This window comes from Carettochelys insculpta, chromosome 1, assembly GCF_033958435.1.
Source record: "Carettochelys insculpta isolate YL-2023 chromosome 1, ASM3395843v1, whole genome shotgun sequence".
In the NCBI taxonomy this organism is placed as follows: domain Eukaryota; kingdom Metazoa; phylum Chordata; order Testudines; family Carettochelyidae; genus Carettochelys; species Carettochelys insculpta.
Window position 1 is genome coordinate 176,241,567 of NC_134137.1, and position 20,464 is coordinate 176,262,030.

Here is a 20,464-nt window from a genome sequence, read left to right on the forward strand (position 1 = left end):
TCTCCTTCATAAGGTACCTTTGATCTCTCCCTGGAATCCTGTTGTAACCCCAGAGGCATTGAGCCCACTCTCCAGGGAGAGTGAAGTCTCTGCTCTACAGCCTTGGCTGAGAGCCAGTTGGCTTTTAGCTCATGTGGTAGAACACATGGTGTTCGCGCCTAAGGTTGCAGGTTAGCTCCCTCCTGCTGACAACCCACATCCATCAGCCCCGTGAGTGGGGGCTTGTGCAGGATTTCAATGGGTCTCTGAAGCTTGGGGCACGCTTCCTTAGCTAGGGGCAGTATGTAACCCACACACATGGGTGCAGTTCATTGTCCCATGTAAGTGGCACCTAGACCACTTGACTGCAGAGAATGAATGAGTCTTCTCTGCAGTCTTAACTGAGAGCCAGCTGGCATTTAGCTCAACCAGTAGAGGCTCATGCACAAAGCTCCAAAGGTCCCACATATGAATCCATTGTCAGCAGTTACACTGGCCTAGCCTACCACTGGTGCCCGTGGAAAAGAACCTTCTTGGCAGCATCTCTGCTCTTGAGTTCTGGGTCACCCAGAATAGAATTTGATACTAAAGGTTCAAACCTGCACTGGGCTGCCCTGATGCACAGCATTGCTGTTATATCCCCCTAAAGCTTGTTCGCAAATTATACTTTCTGAGCTCCAGTGACTTGAATTAGCTCATAAGACCCGCAAGAAGAAATGAAGTAACCACTAGCTGTAATGGTGCAGTGAGGCAGTCTTTGCTTCTAAGCTACGTTCAGCGCTGCTTCATTCTTGGGTTCAGTTTCCAGCTAATGAGAGCTGCAGCCTTCTTCAAAATGGCCAATCATTTGAACTCTGCCACCCACAATGTAGCAGGCCATAAAGAGGAAGTAAGCCCGCTGTCACCACAGAGGGGGAAGAGACAGCAGAGAACTTCTTCCCACACATGCAGCAGAGTACGATCTGTACACAATGCTCGAGGAAGGGTTCCAAGCTGGCCAACATGCCTCATATGGTACAGCTTGTGCTTTAAGGGTGGTGTCAAGCCCACCCACTGGTTAACACCTATTCTGCAAAAGCTACTAGTGCTAGACTGGCTTGCCTTCTGTTTCTCATCATAGGAAACACAGGGTCGCTCAAAGAGTGGTTGGAGTCAGCTATAGCTCTTCTCCCCATCACTGTACTGTCTAGGAAAGATATTGCTCCTAGTTCTATAGGCAGGAAGTAAGAGAAACTCCCAGGGAGTTAGCATCAAATCTTATTTATTTTGCAGGGAGAGTTTATGCCTGGTACTCATTGTTCCTTTCACCAAAGATGGCTGCTTCTTTATTTTAAAGAGATTAAATTACTTAAAGGTGCAATTAACTCAGTGTTGGTTAAAGATGCTAGTTAAACAACCCAGGAAGCTGAACTTCCCTGTTTCTGTACTGAAAAGCACACAGAGCAACAAAGCATGTGTCTTCATCGCTTTCATCGCATGACAGTGCCTGAATCATGACCGAGCAAGCACCCTGAGGTCAAGAATGTATTATGTTCTCTTAGCATGTCCAACCCTTGGCCACTCTATTCTACAAAATACTTGCCAAGTGAGGTAAAAGCTTTTCTGATTTCACAAATCCACTGTAGCAACTGGACAGAGACTGTTCACTCATTTCAGAAAGACCTCCAAACAGAGAGGACAGTAATGACTTTCAATTACTTAATCCAGGACGGTGCAGAGGTAGTCTAATGACCGGTTGGTCTACTACACACCACTGCACAAAGTGCACAAAGTGTCGGGGGGGCCCCCTCCAGGGGAATGAAATTTAACCTCGACGGGGCACAACATGATCAGTTGCTGGGTCTCAGGCTCATCCATCTCATTAAAAATGTTGAAGTATGTTACTGTTTTTATGTCTGTGTATTCACATTTATATACTGATTAACAAAGTTTCTGTACTCTACAGTCTTATTTTCTTACATGTGCCAAAATTTTTTTTGTTTTTGTTTTCATATGAGCATGATGCAAATTACCATTAGATTCCATCGGTTTGCATTAGACAGCTAATGGGGTGGGAGTGTGGGAGGCTAATTGCAGGGATGAAAAGTGGGGCCTGATGTAAAACCTTTTCTCACCCCGATCTAAGCCATCTAGTTCATTCATGGTATCGGATAGTTGCAGGCTATGAAGACACTAGGATTCCAGAGTAGAAGGTGCAAGGACTAGGTCATAACTGGGCGTAAAGTTGCTGAAGTCAATACAGTGTATGTCAGTTCACAGCAGCTGAGCATCTGGCCTCTACATTCAAGCTTTGGATGGGAAAATTTAGGTTCACTAATGCTCCTGAATTGTTGTAGTCATTAGCTTTTGGTCATTTTTTCTGAACTCTTAATAAAACTGGGACATGGTGCATTTTAGTTCCTGATTGGAACCATCCAACAGTTAAGTTTTCTGGGCAGATAATTCATGTATTTTGAGACTGATCTCACTGTTGTAAGGGATTTTATAATATCAGTGTGACTTCTCTGACACAGTGTTATGTTGATTTCTCCTCTGTGATTTTCAGGAAGCATTATCAGTAGTGAGCGAAGACCAGTCCTTGTTTGAGTGTGCCTACGGAACTTCCCACCTTGCTAAAACAGAGATGACTGCCTCCTCTTCCAGCGAATATGGGCAGACATCAAAGATGAGTCCACGTGTCCCCCCGCAAGACTGGTTATCACAACCACCAGCCAGAGTCACAATCAAGATGGAATGTAACCCAAATCAGATTAATGGCTCAAGGTAATGAGGCCAGAGCTCAAAATTACTTGCATTGATACTTTCCTGTTATCTGTACCTTACCTTATACTTACCACTGTAATATCGGAGTTCCTCTGCTTACTAATATACTGAGGGATTATCAGTTCATGTCAAAATAGCGTTTGGGGGAAAGACAGCACAACAGTTTGAGACTTATGTATTTTCTGCTGTTTTCCTCTGACTCGAGTTTTGACGTGGCCGGTCTAGCAAACCTGTCTGATACGATATATTTAGGAAGTGTTTTTTGTCAGACTCTAAAGGGGATTTGGTGGGAGAAAACACTTTGAAGAACTTTTGTAGGATAAACAGAGCTTAACTAAATTTGAGAGTGTTTTGCCCCAAGTGTTTAACCTAATTTTTCATCCTAAGATTTGTGGAAAATTTTATTTGCAAAATCACTTGTATGCAAATATTTTGTTAACTTAACAAAAGGAGTAGGTGTCCCACCCAAATGCCACCTGTTGTTATCCCCATCCAATTAAATTAACTTAAATTACATTAATTATGCCTGATTCAACTTTGAAACACTATTTTGCCAGACACATTTAAAAACAGGTTAATGATTTCCAGTGAACAGTTTTGACCAGTACTTTTTTTATTTTTCAGCTTAAATTATTACGGGGAGTGTTTTATTTTAGTCAGGTTAGCTAAAGATGCTTTTGTGTTATTTTTGAAAGATTACATTGGGCAAAAAGGACCCAGAATGATTTTTCTTCTTCTGATCGTGACCTGATCTAGTTATAAAAGCATGGTAAAAACACATAGTGAGGTGTTTGAGCGGCTGCCTCTGCCAAAAATGTAACATAATAGGACAATACAAGCCATTATAATGACAAGCAGAATGAACTATTGATCTTTATTCCAGTTCCCATGAGACTTCACAGGGGTGACCTGAGGCCTCACTTCACTTTCTTCACTCTGGAAGCAGTTAGCATTCTTATTCAAAATTATTAGCTATGTATAAATAGAAGATACAAATTCCCATTACCTGGTAAAAAAGCACCAGTATTTACTGACATATTGATCTGATCTCTTAGACTCAAATCATTCAAAACAAAACAAATTAAAAAAAACTAACACAAAAGCACAAAATCTCCACCTCCAGCTCCACAAAAAAGGCCGCCTGTGCTATTGTTCCGTTCGTATTTGCAGCACTGCCAAATATCAGTTCGATAAGTGTGATAAAGCAATCCAGCAGCCTTGAATATAAATTGCTAGTTTTATTTATTAAAATGTTTATTCATAGATAAGCATGCAAATGTTTTTATCAGTGCAAAAAGGATTTTTTCCTCCTCCTGAATTTACATTTAAATATTCCCCATCCATCAGTTTTAGGAGATTCTGTTTAAGTATTGGTGGTTACAGCTTCTCTGGCCACGCTCAGGGAAATGTTCAAGATTAAACAAATATCATTATTGATTTTTTACATTTGTTATAATTATCTGTGGTATTATTAGTAACTAGGGAAGCAAAATCTTAGCTTCAAACACTCACACACTGACAGAGCAAAACAGAACTCATCAACGATACTGCGCTTACTACAGACAGCCAGGAGAATTTATAAATCTCCACATCAGGGGTTGTCAATTATTTTTTGTCAAAGTCCAAATTTCTTGGTCAGGGTGCATTCACGGTCCGGACTCCAGAGAAAATAACAATAAAAAAACCAACAAAAATAATATTAAGTAAATAAGATTTCAGGATCTGTTCAAAAGCATCAGGCCATTCAGCTTTGACCTTTTAACTACTTGTGCTCCACAATTTCTGAGAGAAGAGGATCTATTAAAATAGGTTAAGACGAGCATAACATATTTTATACAAACTTTTATAAAAATTGTAATTAAATTTTAATTAAAATAATATAAGCCTTTTCTAGGGAAAGCTATTATTTTATTGGGTCTAACACATACATGCAAAACCAGATCTGTAATTAACTTTTCTTCAGCAAAGAATATGCTATAGGGTTTTTTACGCTTTAGTATACAGAAGAAGCTCTGTTATCTGGCACCTCTGAGGAACTGGGGGTGTCAGGTTGTCAAATGTCCTGCTCCACAGATCCTGCTTTGGCCCGTGGTCACACAGCTGGACCTCAGGCCCACTGCCACTGGCACCAGCCAGACAGTCAACCCTGTGGCCGCTGGCCACAACCAGGTAGCCAACCGCCATGGCCCTCTGGCCACCAGTCCTACTCTACCGGCCCTGTCCAGGAGGCCACTGGTGGAGCAGATGGTTGTTAATTGAGCATGCCAGTTATCTCAATTCAGAATAACCTGACTTTTACTGTTCTGTAGAAGTTTACAAAAAACTTGAATTAGAAGCAGTTTTTTAAAATGACTGAAAAGGTCACAACTGTACTTGAAATTCATATTATAATACTGGTCAGAGTTTTCCAAAGGATAAAGGGACACGTGCTAATGTTAATGGCCCCAAAAGTTCCTACAATTAGAAACCAACAAGGCCACATGGAAGAGAAAACCAGCTATACAGCATAAGTCTACACTACAGTGATCTTTTGAAAGAAGCCATTCCAGAAGATCTCTTCTGAAAGAACTGCTTTCGAAAGCGTGAGTCCACACACGAAAAAAGCAGATCAAAAGAGTGAGCTGCTCTTTCGAAATAGAGCAACCACACAGCCCCCACTCTTTCGAAAGAACAGGCCAAGGATCGAAAAATCAGACCCCAGGAGGACTGCTCTTTTGAAAATAAGAGCCCGTGAACCGTCTGCACACATTTTCTTTTGAAAGAAGCTTTCGGAAGGGGTCACTTTTCCTGAAACCAGAAAAGAAGAGTGATTTCAAAACGAGTGCTGCGTTCTTCCAATTTACTTTTGAAAGAACACTTTTTGTGTGTAAACGCTCCACAAGATCTTTCGAAAGAGTCCCCTTCTTTCAAAATCTCTTGCAAAAGAACTTGCTAGTGTAGCCTTAGCAACACTGTTTTGTCACAGCATTGCACGACTGCAAAAGGTATTCTTTAAAAGATAAGGTAGAAAACAGCATCTCTGAAAAACAGATCCTGTTAGATTGTAAGAACTGTTTGCATGTTTGTGTTATGCATTTGTACAGCAACTCACATGATGGGGCTCTGATCCCTGACGGGGCCCTTTTGCATTATAGTGATTAACAGTGACATGTGGCCAACCTGGCAAAGCACTATAACGGCCAACAAGCACTACCTTGCAGGAAAATCTCGACCTCTCCTGGGCAGACTAGCAAGGTGCTCAGATATCACAGTCATGAATGCACAATATGTCCCTAGGAAGACAAGCAGGTTACAGCAGCTTGAAAGGAATACAGTGACCATGTGCAGTGAGTATATGTTTGTGGTCTCTGGCAAATCTGGCAATGAGATGCTATGTGCTTATATTTACCTCAGCTCATGGCAGTTGCTGCTGATCCATATGTTTTTGCCCGGTGTTCCACAGCTTTCCTGACAGCCTGTAGTTTGCCCCACATTTAGTTAACAGGAAGAGTTGACCACAACATCTGTGCTATCTGAAACTGAGCTGCACAACATTGACTGGACATCTGTTCTTCATTCCTTAGGGCTTGTCTACACTTAGAGTGCTGCAGCAGAGCAGCTGTGCCTAGGAAAGACATTACATCCCTGAGAAGGGGTAGCTATATCAATGGGAGATTCTACCGACAAAAACTTCTGTCGACAAATTGCTCTAGTGTAGACATAGCCTTAGTTGCTTTAAATCAGGGTTCAGTGAACTTCCTAAGGCTGAGTGCCAAATTGTGACCTTTTGACCTCTGTGTATGGTTCCAGTGCTGGTGATACTTTTTAAAGTCACTAACAGTCCTACTTACAACAGCTTCATTAATGAATAAATTAAGATGCAGAGCTTTACTGTTTAGGGGGTGGCCGGTAGTATTAGCTGGTCTTTTGTTAATCCACAGGAAGCATGGCTTTGAGCAAGCTCCCGGGTGCAAGGGGAAGAAGGGGTGGGACTGAGCTCCTGTCTCGTGTGCTGATGAAAATTGGCTGGCATGTGACTCTTGGCACCCATGTCTGTGGTTGCTGACCCCTGCTTTAAATAAATGCCAGAAATAATTATTTCGCATCAAGCTCGGCATCATTTGTAAGCTGCTACCTTTCAGATGTCTCTGGAATTGCTCGGGAAAAACTTAAAACTGAAAATGTCATTTGAATCTTTTCGGATAGCTCTTTTTAGATTTCTTGCCTATATATACATACCTCAAAGATCCTAGCAAGTCTGAATGCATAGTGTATAATGGAAGACTTCTCTGACTCTGCAGTCCACAGTATGTTGTCTCACATTCTTCTTAACCTTACAACCTCATTTTAAGATCTTCTGAATAATAGCTGTTTGACACTTTTCATACAAAAAGGATAGAAAGAGAGTAACTGGGCTTAAATTGACGGAGAGGTAGATACAATATTATTATGCAGATACTTTTGATCCATCTGAAATATTAACAGCAAAAAGTCTACCTGCAAGAAATTTTAATTCCATTTATTTTTCAGTGGCATGTTTCTTCCAGAACTGAAGTACAGCCACTCTGCTGGTGTTTGACGCCTTTCCATCATTTGGTAGTTTATCACCGTCACTCAACACTAGTATTCTGGTTAAAATCTTGGCCCTTGCTAAACTATGAACCTGATCCAAAGCCCTCTGAAATCAATGGCAGTCTTTCCGCTGACTTCAACAGGCTGATCAGCTCCTATTTCACTTCACAACAAAACTGAGAACTATCGAATGGGATGACTTATCTAATAATATTTATTTGAGCAGGCTCCATAAGGGAGCTGTAGTCCTGGGAAAGAGGTTTGGTTTTGGATATCCCTACTCAGACAGATACTGGCTAGTTGGTGTTGGTGGCTGTGGGCCAGGACAGACAAAACTTAAACTTCAGTCTCTTCTTCTCACAGAACTTTGTGTTTGCTTCCTTTAGAGCAGTTCATTGCTCTGAAAAGCACCAGTTTGACTGGTTGTTTCTGCTTTGGCTATGATTTTAGCACAAACATACTGCCATGGAGGGGGAAAATGGTCTATCCAGCTCATCTTCAGAGGAGGGTTTTTGGTGTGGTTTTGGCTGGTTGATGCAACTGAGAAGTTAATTATATCACCACACTGTCTTCCTAGCAGGGTTGATGTGGTTCTGGTCTGGCAGGTGTTAACTGTGAAGAAATCACTTGACTCTCCAATCCAATAAGTTGGTTTACTTTAAACCAAAACAGATGCATCTCATATTGAAAAATGTTACTGAAATCTTAAAAAATGTAGAAGAGTAGCTAAATATGACCAGAGTTTTCACTGTTGAAAATTTAGACAGACATTTTCAAAAATAGGGTCCTGCACTTTAGATGTACAACCTTAATCTGAGTCTCGTGAAAATTTTGAACTAAGATTCGGCAAAATCCTTCTTGATCATTTTTATAAGATTGTATGCAGCTTTGGATAGCAGGGCAGCACAAGGCTTATGCAGCATTTAAATCTCACTTACACCCTATTTTGAAATCTGAAGTAATGTGTAGGTCTTGTGGTAACTTTCAGCCTGGGGCTCAGTTTTTCCAGTAGAGAACTGTAGGATGTTACAATTTGTAAAGCTCCACTGGCTCATACCATTACAGTGCATTCTTGGTCACTTACAGTTTAGTGCATAATATATAAGTAGTATAAGTTGTTATTAATAAGAACTAGGTAATAGTATTATAAAGATAAAAGGAAGAGTTTTCTGTTTGCAATGTTGTTGTAGCCCTGTTAGTCCCATGGTAGGGGACAGACAGGGCGATTGAGGTAATAACTTGTATTAGACCAGTTTCTCTAGCTGTACAAGCTTTCAAGCTACACGAAGCTACAAGCTTTCAAGCTTTCCCCTTCTGCAGGTGAGGGGAAGGAAGCAGAGTGACTGAGCTAAACACACCTTGAGGGACATTGTTAAGCAGACATGCAACGCTCTGTGCCTGGAGGCAATCCCTTGAAATGAAGTGGGGGAGGCTGGGGGTTAGAATGTTTGGCATAGCAAATTTTGAATGGTCAGTTAAGGGTAGCAGTCAGTGTGGAGTTACAGGTTGTTGTAATGAACCATAAAAGCACTTTCTGTGTTAAGTCCATGGCTTTGAAGTCTAACTTCAAAGTTACCCATTTAAGTTTACTAAAATAAAGAAAATGGGTTAACCTTTAACTTAACATGTTTGCACACATCAATTTTCACAGCACAAAGATGCTAATCTCTAAAATCATCAGACATTCCACAGACGCTGTGAATTCTGTTTTCCATACCAAATGTCATTTCTACATATGCATGGCATTCCATACTTGGCTGACTTTCTATATGATCCCTGCCCACAAAAGAAGGTGTATGTGGTTTCGGAAGGGCCCCTACTTCCAACACACTAGTACTTTATGAAACCACAAGCAAAGCAGGCTTATAAGCTCTTGAAATGAAATACAATTTGAAAAATGTAATCCATTACCATTATAATAGACTTTCTATAAAAATAATCAAAGAAAAACAAGTGAAAATGGGTCCTGAAAGGTATAGGCCAACTGGGAAGTTATTTGTGGCTTTGGCTTGACTACCGCTGTATCAAAATTCTCCCTGGCAGTAATCTAATTGTAAATTATGTGTATACAGAACATCATTTCTTAGCTTTGGCTGTTATTGCCCCCTTCTCCTTTCCCTTTCTTCACTCCAACCTCACACATAAGAAATATTGAAGTGTTTGCACTAATGGAGAAATGACAATGTGCAGTCAAACTTAAACCAGCTGTTTCCCTGCACTGTGAACACAAAGAGCAGGGCTGGTAATATTTATAGCTTGCCTGGCCTTTCCTGAGCTAGATGCTGGCTGCCTTAATTTGCTGTGATGGCCTTAAGGCTCAAAGCAGCTGTGGATTTTGAGATAGTGGGGAGAAAAAGCAGGGGAGGGGAGATTGTTTCAATTAGTAGAAAGTTATTGTTTGATTGAAAATGTATGCCTGCTGCACAGATGTCTTGGTAAACTAGCCTCTTTTGTTTTGTCTGAAGAATATCAATGAGGTTGTCTGTGTTGGTGTATGGTGTTTGCTTTATCCTTTTGCTATGTGAAATAACAGAAGGTTTTGATTCAAGACCCCAGTTATAACATGGCCCTAGGTTCCATGTTCTTGTTTTGGATACCCTCCAAAAACTGTAGACTTATCCTGGTTAGCAAAACAAAAAACAAAACAAAACAAAACAAATGAACAAATACACTATGTGTCGAAGTATACAAACACAATTGTATGAAATGCTTTTCTGGAAAGGGAATTCATCATAGAATGTGCAGAGCCAGTCTTTAAGCTAAGGGTAAAGTCCTCCAATGGTATTATTTTCCATGGGCACTGAAAAGTGCCAGCAGTGGGACTACCATGAAAGATGTGTCACGAGAAATAATGTAGCAAGGTATGGAGGAGGGAAAATATTTTACGGCATTTTGATACGAGGTCCAAACCTGTTCTTGCTAAAGTCACTGTTAAAGCCATCAACTTCAGTTGGACCAGAATGTGTTTGGTAGGAAGCATTATAACCTGCGTGCAGGTTTTTGTTATTTTCATGGTTGTGTATTATTGTAATCATGTGTAAAGAATGTTGTGATGCTTGCGTAAGCAGGAGGCTATGCAAAAATAGAAGAGTGCTTTCTGAATGGGCCAAATACAGCTACATACGCAGAAAACTTCAGTGGGAATTTGCTCAACTAAGAGTTGAATGAGAACCACATTATTTGCTTATCTGTGCACATAAACACTTAGCTATAACTTGCTAAGTTAAGCTTGACATGGGGAAAAATTTAGGTCTCTTTAATTGAATTTGGTCAGCTACTTTGATCTTCTTGGAATCATGACTAAAGTCTCAGTTCACACAAAAAGGGCTAGCAGTTCATGCCAATGGAGCCCGCCTGTAGAGTCAGCAAAGTTTCTAGCTGTTTCTCCACCGTTTTCATGAGATTTTGACAGTTTGGGGCTGGCTTTGGTTTCTGCATTGCACCTGGTGTCCCAAGCAGTGTTGGTGCCCAAAAATCTTTTTCATATTTATCTGCTAAGCAATTGGGAGCTGATGTGGACATTTCCACCGTACATGTATGTGTTTGTGTTTAAGTCACATAACTGGCCATGTACTTTATTTAACTGTTGCAATGAAAAGCAATGATTAAAAATGTCATGAAAAACGTTAGAAAGTGTCAAAAAAGTCAACTCTGGTAGGGAAAAATTGTTTTGTAAAAAGTCCATTTTTTAAAGAAAATGCTTTGGTCTGAAAAAATGTTGAGCACCTCTGTTCCGTAGAATTTGAGTTTGGGCAGAGAGAGAGGAGAATAAACTGAGTATAGCTTGGATCAAAGTAAGTATAGTTTGATCTTCAAATGTTATAATATTAGTCAATTGTAATTGACATTTACTGGCCCTGCCTTTCTGAGAGACACTTCTTTGCATGGCTGGACTCTACCTTATGTGGAAGACTCTAAGGTGTTGGGACAGCATAAGGGGGGAGCACGTAGTGTGTGAGTCTGCTGCAGGAATTAGGTGGGCTGATTTTGGAGGGAGAAGGGTGACATGGGAGGAAACCGTATAATGCATCCTGGAAACATTGGGATGGAACTATGGCTCATGCCATAGAGTGCAGAGGAGAGAGATCCATCCTGCTTCCCACCACCATGGAATGTTTTGAGCGGAAGCTCGGCAAGAAGACTCTCAGAATTCTACTTTCATGAGACCACCTTGAAGGCAAATAGCCATAGGAAAGAATAACGAGGCTGTTATTAGATTAACTAAACCAAGCACTGTACAGATATTTCCATAATTTATTGTTTACCTTTGGTAAATGAAAGGCTTATTTTCCAGATCATAAGAGTGCTACAAAGAGAGAGCTTTATAATAAAAATTGCATACATTATCTTTCATTTGTCATCTCTTGCATTTACACACAATATAGGTATTTTATGTCACAAATAAATATTTCCCTCAGTACTGAAAAATAAAATTATATTTCATATATTTATTAACTCAGTTCTGCTTCCATCAGAATCTGTGAATGGCAAAACTGGCTTCAGGGAGAGTAGGAAAGTGCTCTAAATCTCTTCTATCAAATTATTTTGATTTTAAATTGTACCCCAATAAAGGGAAAAGAAATATTTTGCTCAATCATTTTTAGCAGCACTGAGAATTGAATTAGCTCATCTGGCAAAACACCAAGATCCCTGCTAAATTGGTCTTGGTTAATAAGTATTGTCGCCTTTTTGAGGCTTTTCTAAATTCCAGGTGTAACAAAGTATATTTACAAATGGTAAAAATAACATGCAGCTGTGAAGAAAAACATCTCAAGTTTCAGGTCAAGCCTGCAGTTCAGAATGAATCACTGCAAAGCTGTACCCTTTGTACTTGGGCACACTTTCTGAAGGCAACTCTTCCACTGCCCTCAGTCCCCAGATGATTCAGAAATAAAGCAGACTCACAAAATGTCCTAAAATAACCCTTTAAAGACAATCCCTCTCTTGTTGTCTGTATTGTCTGTACTGAAAATATCTTTTTTGGTGGCTGCTTATGTGTTCAGTTTTACTCTTCAAATTATGAAAGCCACTTGCTGAATGACGCCAAGTTCAATAAAGCAATTATGCATATGCTTAACTTTAAGGATTTGGGTAGTCCCTTTAAGTATGTTATGCTGGAAATTAAGCATGCGCTTAAATGCTTTTGTGAATGGGGAGCTTCATCATTTATCCTAGAGAGTAAGGCACAAAACTCTTGAACATCTGGATTTTAATGAAATGCTAACTTCAGTTGTGATTTTTTCCTCCCTCTGCTCTGTTTACAGTCAGATCAGAGAACCACCCTAGAAGTCTGCCAAAAACTTTTTGCTACGACTGGATCTTTCACATAATTAATTGTTTAGTGTTTACAATAGTTTTTAATGCATGATTGCCTGTGGACATTATGTATTTTGTAGGTACAACACTCCATTTAAATCCTGTGCGTTCCAAGTGCTTTTTTATAGAAAAAGAAAATTAAGTAACTTTGCAAATTAGACCAGATGATGTGGCTAGTAGTCTGTTTCACAAAACCATTCAAAATAATCTCACATACAAAAATAATCAATGAATGGGCCAAACTGCCCTCATTGACATCCATGTAATGCCATTGACTTCAATAGCGTTGCGCCAATATGTCAGAGAACAGAATTTGGCCTGTCTAACTATAAATGGACTTAAGTGTGCAATCTCATTTATACACAGGAGCCATCTCCATTTGTGAAAGGTAAACAGAAAACAAAGCCACTAAAAATTTTTTTCAGAAATTTACAGCATGTAATATTTTTATCTATTTGCTTCTGTGCAGTAGAAATAAGGTTGAACAATGCAATATACAGTAAACTCTTTCATATCAGGCAGCCTTGGAACCAGGAGGTTACCGGATATTCAAGTAGTCTGTATGATAGAGCGGTATACCTTGCAATATGTAACACTAAAGAAAAACAAGATTAGATGTTTAAAAACAAACAAAAATGTATGCAGAGTACTTTATTTACCAACAGTAATAGTATTGTACACTGTAAACTTATGTTTATTTGTATCTACTTTCCCTGTACTGTACTTATGGAAAACGTAACTAAAATTTACTTAGGGTTAAAATGCTGGTTATCTGAAAGTATATGGATGATCGAATGCCAGATATGAAAGAGTTTACTGTAGGTTGAACCTCTCTAATCCAGAATTTCTCATCTGGAAACACCCATAATCCTCCACGATTTTAGTTAGTCAGATGACCATTTATCATGGGTGTGGCTACATTTCCCGTGGCCCCATAAAGTTTGTTTATAGCCGCCGATCTTGGCTCTCTATGTCCTGCACTGTTATTTAGCTGTAATTTACCCCTAAAGAGCCCAGTAAGCAGTGGAAGTGTTAGTAATGTGCTAGATAATATTGACCTCCTGAGGTCTGGTAAATTATCTCATTCAGAACTAATCAGGACCTGAGGTTGCCAGACAAGAGAGGTTCAACCTATAGATAATACAGTTTATATTTAGAGGTATTCACGTCGGAGAAATTTACTCTAAAAAAAAAGTCCAAGTTGTCTGATGCTGTGTGGATGGAGGTCAGATCCACCATCACTGGATGAGGTGTTCCTGTGCAAATCCTATATTCACCCACATGGCTTTTATAAGCCCTGTGGCCTAGCATAGCAATTTCAGCAGCCTCACTCCTGGCACATTTCACACAGAGTATTATGTGAAGTTTATATTTCCCCCTTGATTCTCTTATTACGGTATGCAGATAACCCTCTTGCTTTCTAAACCATCTTCTTTGGAGGGTTTCCTGACTGTATGTGGACTTGAGCAAGCTACTTTATCCAAAATTTTCAGAATTGTAACTCATTATGGGAAGCCTGAATCTGAGATTGAGGTCCTGATTGTCAGAGGTGTAAGAACCCACACTTACGCGCAATTACCTCAACTAGAAGTATGTGGCTGCTCAGCACATTGGAAAATCAAGTTCCATATTTAAGTACAACACAAATATAATGTCAGGTAAAAATGGAGACACCAGTACTTCTAGATACTTTGAAAATTTGGCCATTAACTTCTTTCCACCTCCTCCTCCCATGTGTAAATCATTCTTTGTTAAATGCTGTCAAATTGATGGAGAAATTGCCATATAATTGCTGGGTGTTATTGAAATGCACATGTATTATTATAAAGGACTTATAGATTTATGTGAAAAGAAGACATACAATAAAGTAGTTGTCACAAAACTCCCTTGAAGAAGTGTGCTGAATGCTTAATCTGTGTTTTTGTGTCCTAATTTCATATCCTTAGAGCTACAAACTGGATGGAGCAAAAATGGCAAAAGCAACAAGTCTTATCTTAAGAAGTTTCTCTCTTGAAGAACTGTATGCTGTAGACTGTAGATTGCAGTGCCATAATCACACCATAGTCATGGCAAAACTATAGGTCCATATACATTAAATTAGTTCATCATGAAACTTTTTTTCAAACCCACTAAAACAACTTGGTGGTATTGCACCCATTTTGGCAAGAAAAAAGCACAACATTGCCTTCAGTGGTACTCCTGAGCTCAGTCATTTTCACACTTTTTGTACTAGTGACTGTTTTCACATAGCGAGCCTCTGAGTGTGACCCCACTTTTAAATTAAAAATGAGAGGGGAGTAATTTAATTTAATGGAAGCTCTGAGCAGCATTTTGAGAACCCATGAGCTAAAAGTTAGGCATGAGTTTAAGTAACCTGCTGAATTGGGACCTCATAGTTGCACTTTTGTTAGATATTAATTTATATTTGAACAGCAAAAATATGAGCATTTTTTCCTCATCCTTCTACATGTGCTGTATGGAGTCTGAGCCAAATTTTGAGTCCCTTTTCCACTTTTGTCTCTGAACAAGTGGGAAGCATAAGTGTGAAAGCGTGCACAATCTGGTCATGTGCAGTCTTCTGCATTGAGGGCTTATCTGCACTTATATGGAAGATCCCCATTCAGGGTTGATCTTCTGGGGTTTGATTTTGCACACGTGCAAAATCGAGCTCTCGGGTCACTTTTGACCCCTATACTCCTCGTGAGACATGAGGTAAGCAAGGTCAAAGGAAGAAACTCTCACATCAACTTTCCCCTGTTAAGACAGACAAGTTAGTCAAGCATAGATGCGTCCGCTTTAGCTATGCAATTGGTGTAGCTAAAATCGAGTATCTGCAGTTGACTTCTATGTCTAGTGTAGACATAGCATTACACCCACATACGTTGCTTGTAACAGGAGCATAAATACCCTGAACTGGGGAAAGTACACAATATACAGGGGCAGATTGAGGGGATCCTGCTAAAACACATGGACCATATCACAGGGCCACTTTGCCCTGCCCTGAAATAGACCTCCATGATTTAATACATGGAGGACACTGCAGATTCTGTGGAGTGTAAACTGAATGGTTTTGAGAGGAGCCGGGGCTGAGATGCAGCTATATTTATTGGGTTAAAATGTCCAGAAAAAGAAAATCTTCTAAGAGTGTAATTTTCTTAGTGACAGAATGTCTCTCTAATCAACATGACCTACTGCTTATTATACACATCCACAGTACAGATGCATCATTACAGTAGCAGAATTCAGTGAATGCCTAAGATACTAGTACCGTATAACTTAACCCCCCGCCCCACACACCACACGCACATTTAAAGCCATTCCCCTGTGGTTTCGTTCTTTCTTTTGATTTTTGAAGCAATATTTGTCTATATGATGAAACACATTGAAGACATTAAATTAAGGGTCAGATGTGCCTGTGTCTGGCAGGAAGAAAATTGTGATGCCATTAAAAGGCCATTAGGGAACCCCCTATGGAACATTAAACTCTAAAGGCTCTATTCAGAAAGCAAAGCCAAAAGTAAAAAGGTGTCTTGTTGCAGAGCCTCTGCAGATGTCCACTGTTTGACTACAGCACCATGGAGACCGTGTTAGGCAGGAGCTTTAAGTCTTTCCCAGTCATGCATGTGGTATTTTGAATCACGATTTTAGCGAAAGCCTCTTTTATATGGGCATACTTAGAAGTGTCTGCACTGCACCACATGACATGCATCTAGTGGAACTGAGCACATACCTAGTGAAACAATGGCAATAATGGAGGTAGAAGGTTCTCCAAAGCTAAGTAATAACTTTGGTTTTTAGCACATCTGTGTGTTTTGCCATATTTTCCATATCTCCTATTTAGGCTGTGTCTACGCTAGCCCACTTAGGGTTGATCATCCAAGGTTTGATTTTACACATTTGTTAGGGAGGTGTGAAACAGACCTCTCGGGGGCTGCAGTTGACTCTTGTACTCCTCACAAGAAAGGAGGAGTGAGGGAGGTCAACCAAAGAAACTCTCCCATCAACCTTTTTCAGTGAGGATGGCCAAATAAGCTGAGCGCAGATAAGTCAATTCTAGCTTCTCAATTGCCATAGCTAGAATTGCTTATCTGAAGTCGACTTCCTTGGCCTAGTGTAGATATAGCCTTAGAAAGAGAGAGAAGCAGGGACATTGCCTGTGGAAGTCAAGTCTAAATCTTCTAGCCCCACCTCTTACAATAAATCAATTAATGGACAGCCTATTTTCACCAGTGTAGGGCCAGATCCTCATCTGGGACAAACTGGTGTAGTTTCATTTAAATTCATTGTATTTTCAGCGCAAGATCAATTAAAGCACCAGAAGCAGTGTCTTTTGATACTAGCCTCTAAGTTTCTCAGATGACTAGTCAGTCCTTAAAACAAAAGTCTCTCTCTGTAATATGCAAATTGAATATTAATAAAAATATTAGTGGCAGTGGTATCATAATCTAGGCCAATTCATTTTTTTTCCCCTAGGAATTCGCCTGATGACTGCAGCATGGCAAAAGGAGGGAAGCTGGTCAGTGGCTCAGACAATGTCGGCATGAACTACGGAGGCTATATGGAAGAGAAACATGTTGCACCACCGAACATGACAACCAATGAGCGAAGAGTGATTGTGCCAGCAGGTAAGAAGCTTTAACTGCAAAATCCTCCTTTTATTTAGCAAAGTTCTGTTACTAATATCACTAGGAAATCTGTTAACCTGGTCAGATTTTTAAATATTACATTAGATGAGACACATTTCAAAGACAAAGACCCCCTGAGAAGAAAGATTAGGGAAAAAATAGTAAACTCCCAAAATTGTGATGAAGAATGAGTTGAGAAACATAAAAATAAGGCTACCTCCTCTGCTCAGGCTGCCCACATTTAGGAGGTTTCAGATGCCTCTGTCCTGGGTTTCCCTAGCCCCTTGCTCCCCCCTCAACCATAGGGGCAGCAACTATCATAGGCTCTTCTGCAGAACACACAGGAGAAGGAAATGTTCCTTGCACCGTTTCACCCCGTGCAAGTGACAGATGCAGTCTGGGCCTAAGCATAATGAAAAGAGGCCTACTTGGTGACATGAAGCAATGTATGAGAATCCATTTGTCCAGATCGTTTTCTGTGTCTGAGCAGTGTAGCAAATTGTAATAAGGAATCTGACAACTCCCTGTAAGAAAATCGCATGACTGATAAATTCAGTAGCTGATGGCAACCTTTATTGTGGAATTCAGAAGGTAATTGGACAAGAAAGAATTCACTACTTTGTGCCTGCCTTGTCTTTTTGAGGTAGCTCAGGTGCTGCAAATAAGCTTCAGGTTGAAGAATGATCAGTATGCATACGCCTAAACTCAAAACAACACACAGTTGTGTTACAATATAAATATATACACAGGACTTTTACATCATGTGGACAGAAGATTAGAATTTGCTATAAGTCCTTGAGCTGCAGAAATGAGCTTGTGTGAAATAGTCCTGCTGCTACTACATTGCATAATGTTTTTACAGTTATTCAGTTGCTAAGTCTGCAAGAGTACTAACTGTGGCTAATTTTGCAAGCTATAATTACATCAGTTATTTGTCAAGCAGCATACACACACACAGACATACACACACACACACATTGCACAACCCTCCACATGTATTTAGATAGTGCTTTTTCTGAACTGTAGCAAAAAGAGTCATTCAGTGATAAAGTCTTTATGCAAAACTGGAAAAAGGCAGCACTGAATATAAAAGCATTCAAATGTAACTTTGCAAAATAAATACTTCTCTCAGTGAGAGCTCCTTTTTTTTTAGATCTTTTCATTGTCATAGGGTTGTAAGAGTGATAAAGAGGGCTTTCTTTTCAGCATCTCTTGTGATGTGTTTTGAGATTAATCTGAATTTGAGTTAGGAAGTAAGATGATCTTGGTTGCAATCAGTTATTTTGTAAGCTGTGCAAAAATACTTGGGGGTCGAAGCTCATCTGTCAGACATTCACTTCTCTTCTACAAGTGCCATGTAAATGATGATGTGGCAAAGCTTAGAAAAATCAGAACACAAGATTTATAACTTGCAGTCAGCTAGTGACAGAGTTCAGAGCTCATATTCAGACTCATCCCAAAAAATAAGAAGCACTTCAAATTTGATACATATAATGAAATAGTTGGCAAATCTCCAAAGATTTGGACATCCACTTGAATTTAAAATGAATTTAACTGATGAATTTCTTATGTTAGACCTGTCACATCCTTTCATAATGAACACTAGTTCCCCTGCTCTACCAACATATCCTTTCCTCCATCAGTAATCAGCCCCCCTGCCTCCTGTCCATGAGGATCATCAAGCTCTCTCTGTCTACCACCAAGACCTCTAGGCTGTGGGCTGCCTCACACTTCCCTGTAATCTGATAATTTTCTCTTCAGTGTACTACACAATACGGGAGGGACTGTCTAAAGATCCAGAGAGCAAAGACTTGACATGGATGTAGCAAAACTAAATGGGAAGCCCAGGATGTGTGGAAGTTGAAATGAGCAGCTGCATATAGTCTGAAAGATTTTGATGAGCACCATAGACCTTTCAGAATTGCTTTGGGGAGCAGAGCAGGTTAAAATTGCTTAGGGGAGGAGAAGGATAGCTCTGTGGTTGAGACATGCACTAGCATCAGGTCAAAGCCTAATTCCCACCTCTGCCCTGGGTTTCCTGCGTGATCTTGACCAAATTGCATAATCTTTTTCGCCTTCAGTTATCAACCTTTGGGAATGTTGTTGTATCTTATATTACCTTTTGTCTGTTTAAAATTGAAGATCTTCAAGGCTGGAACTTTCTCTGACTATCTCTGCTGAGTGTGCATGACCTGATGGGATCCGATATAAGCTGTGGCCTGTAGACACAATAATGAAGTTAAGAACCTAGGACTCTGTGGGATAGGACTGAAAAGAGGGAATTCAGAGGAAAAAGTGATGGTAGAATTGGAGTTAGGGATTAGAACTGTGTGGATAACTGATTTTTGTTTTAGTGGATGAATTGAAAAAAACAGAGGAAAATAGTTTTGTGTCAACCCAAATCAAAAGTTTTAGAAAATTTCTGGGGAATAAAAAAAGTTGAAAGAATTTAAGTCTGGTTCGTAGTAAATATTTTGCTCATCCCACAGCAACATGTTTTGTTTCCAATTTTGATTTTTAAACTTTTTAAAATTACATAGATCTAATTGAAATAATATTCAAAATGAAAAGATTCTCCAGTCAAAAAGTTAGTTTCAATTTTTTTGTATTTTTAGAAGTTTTGGTTTTGAAGTTTTATTTTCTACTAAAAGAATTCAACACACATTTGCAAAATGTTTCAGTCAACATGAATCTGTCATTTTTGGTGAAAAAAAAATGTTTTGTCCACAAATTTGCTCAGCTCTTTGAAAAGGTGGGGAAGAGGATAGCAACAGGCAAAGATCTGGATCCGTTCTTTTTTCTCGCAGCCAGTTTTGTCAGTATTTGATACAATTAATAAAAAACTAGTGCGAGATGGGATCTGTTGAGCAGCTTGTAGCAGTACATCAAAACGTTCTAGGGCAGGACTGGATTAATGTGATTGGCAGCCCCGGGCTTATGCTTTTTGGAATCTCCCTTTTCATGAATCCTGTGTTAATAAAAACAAAAGCTTACCCAGCTTATGGCATTCAACAAGCCAGGTATATTACTGAATAGACATGAAAAGCAAAATGAAGGTAATGATCAGGTTGCCTGCTGCCTGGATAATCATAAAAATATAAAACTTTCAGTCAAATGAAATGTTATGTGTTTAAACTGGCATCTTGTGAACTTTTTTTGATGTAAATTCAGTTTTGAATCCTCAGAGTAAATCTTCTTCAGCTGACTTGATAGCAGAAGTATTCATCTTT

The 20,464-nt window shown here is 39.7% G+C and overlaps 1 protein-coding gene across 6 annotated transcripts in view; it reads left to right on the top strand.

The window, feature by feature from the left end:
- Positions 1–20,464, top strand: part of ERG (ETS transcription factor ERG) — a 234,874-nt gene that overhangs the window by 186,240 nt on the left and 28,170 nt on the right. For all 6 annotated transcript variants that reach the window (XM_074996040.1, XM_074996033.1, XM_074996064.1 and 3 more), the window contains 2 exons: positions 2,525–2,742; positions 17,083–17,234. In XM_074996040.1, coding sequence (XP_074852141.1) covers positions 2,525–2,742; positions 17,083–17,234 — 370 coding nt within the window. The remainder of the gene's footprint in view (positions 1–2,524; positions 2,743–17,082; positions 17,235–20,464) is intronic.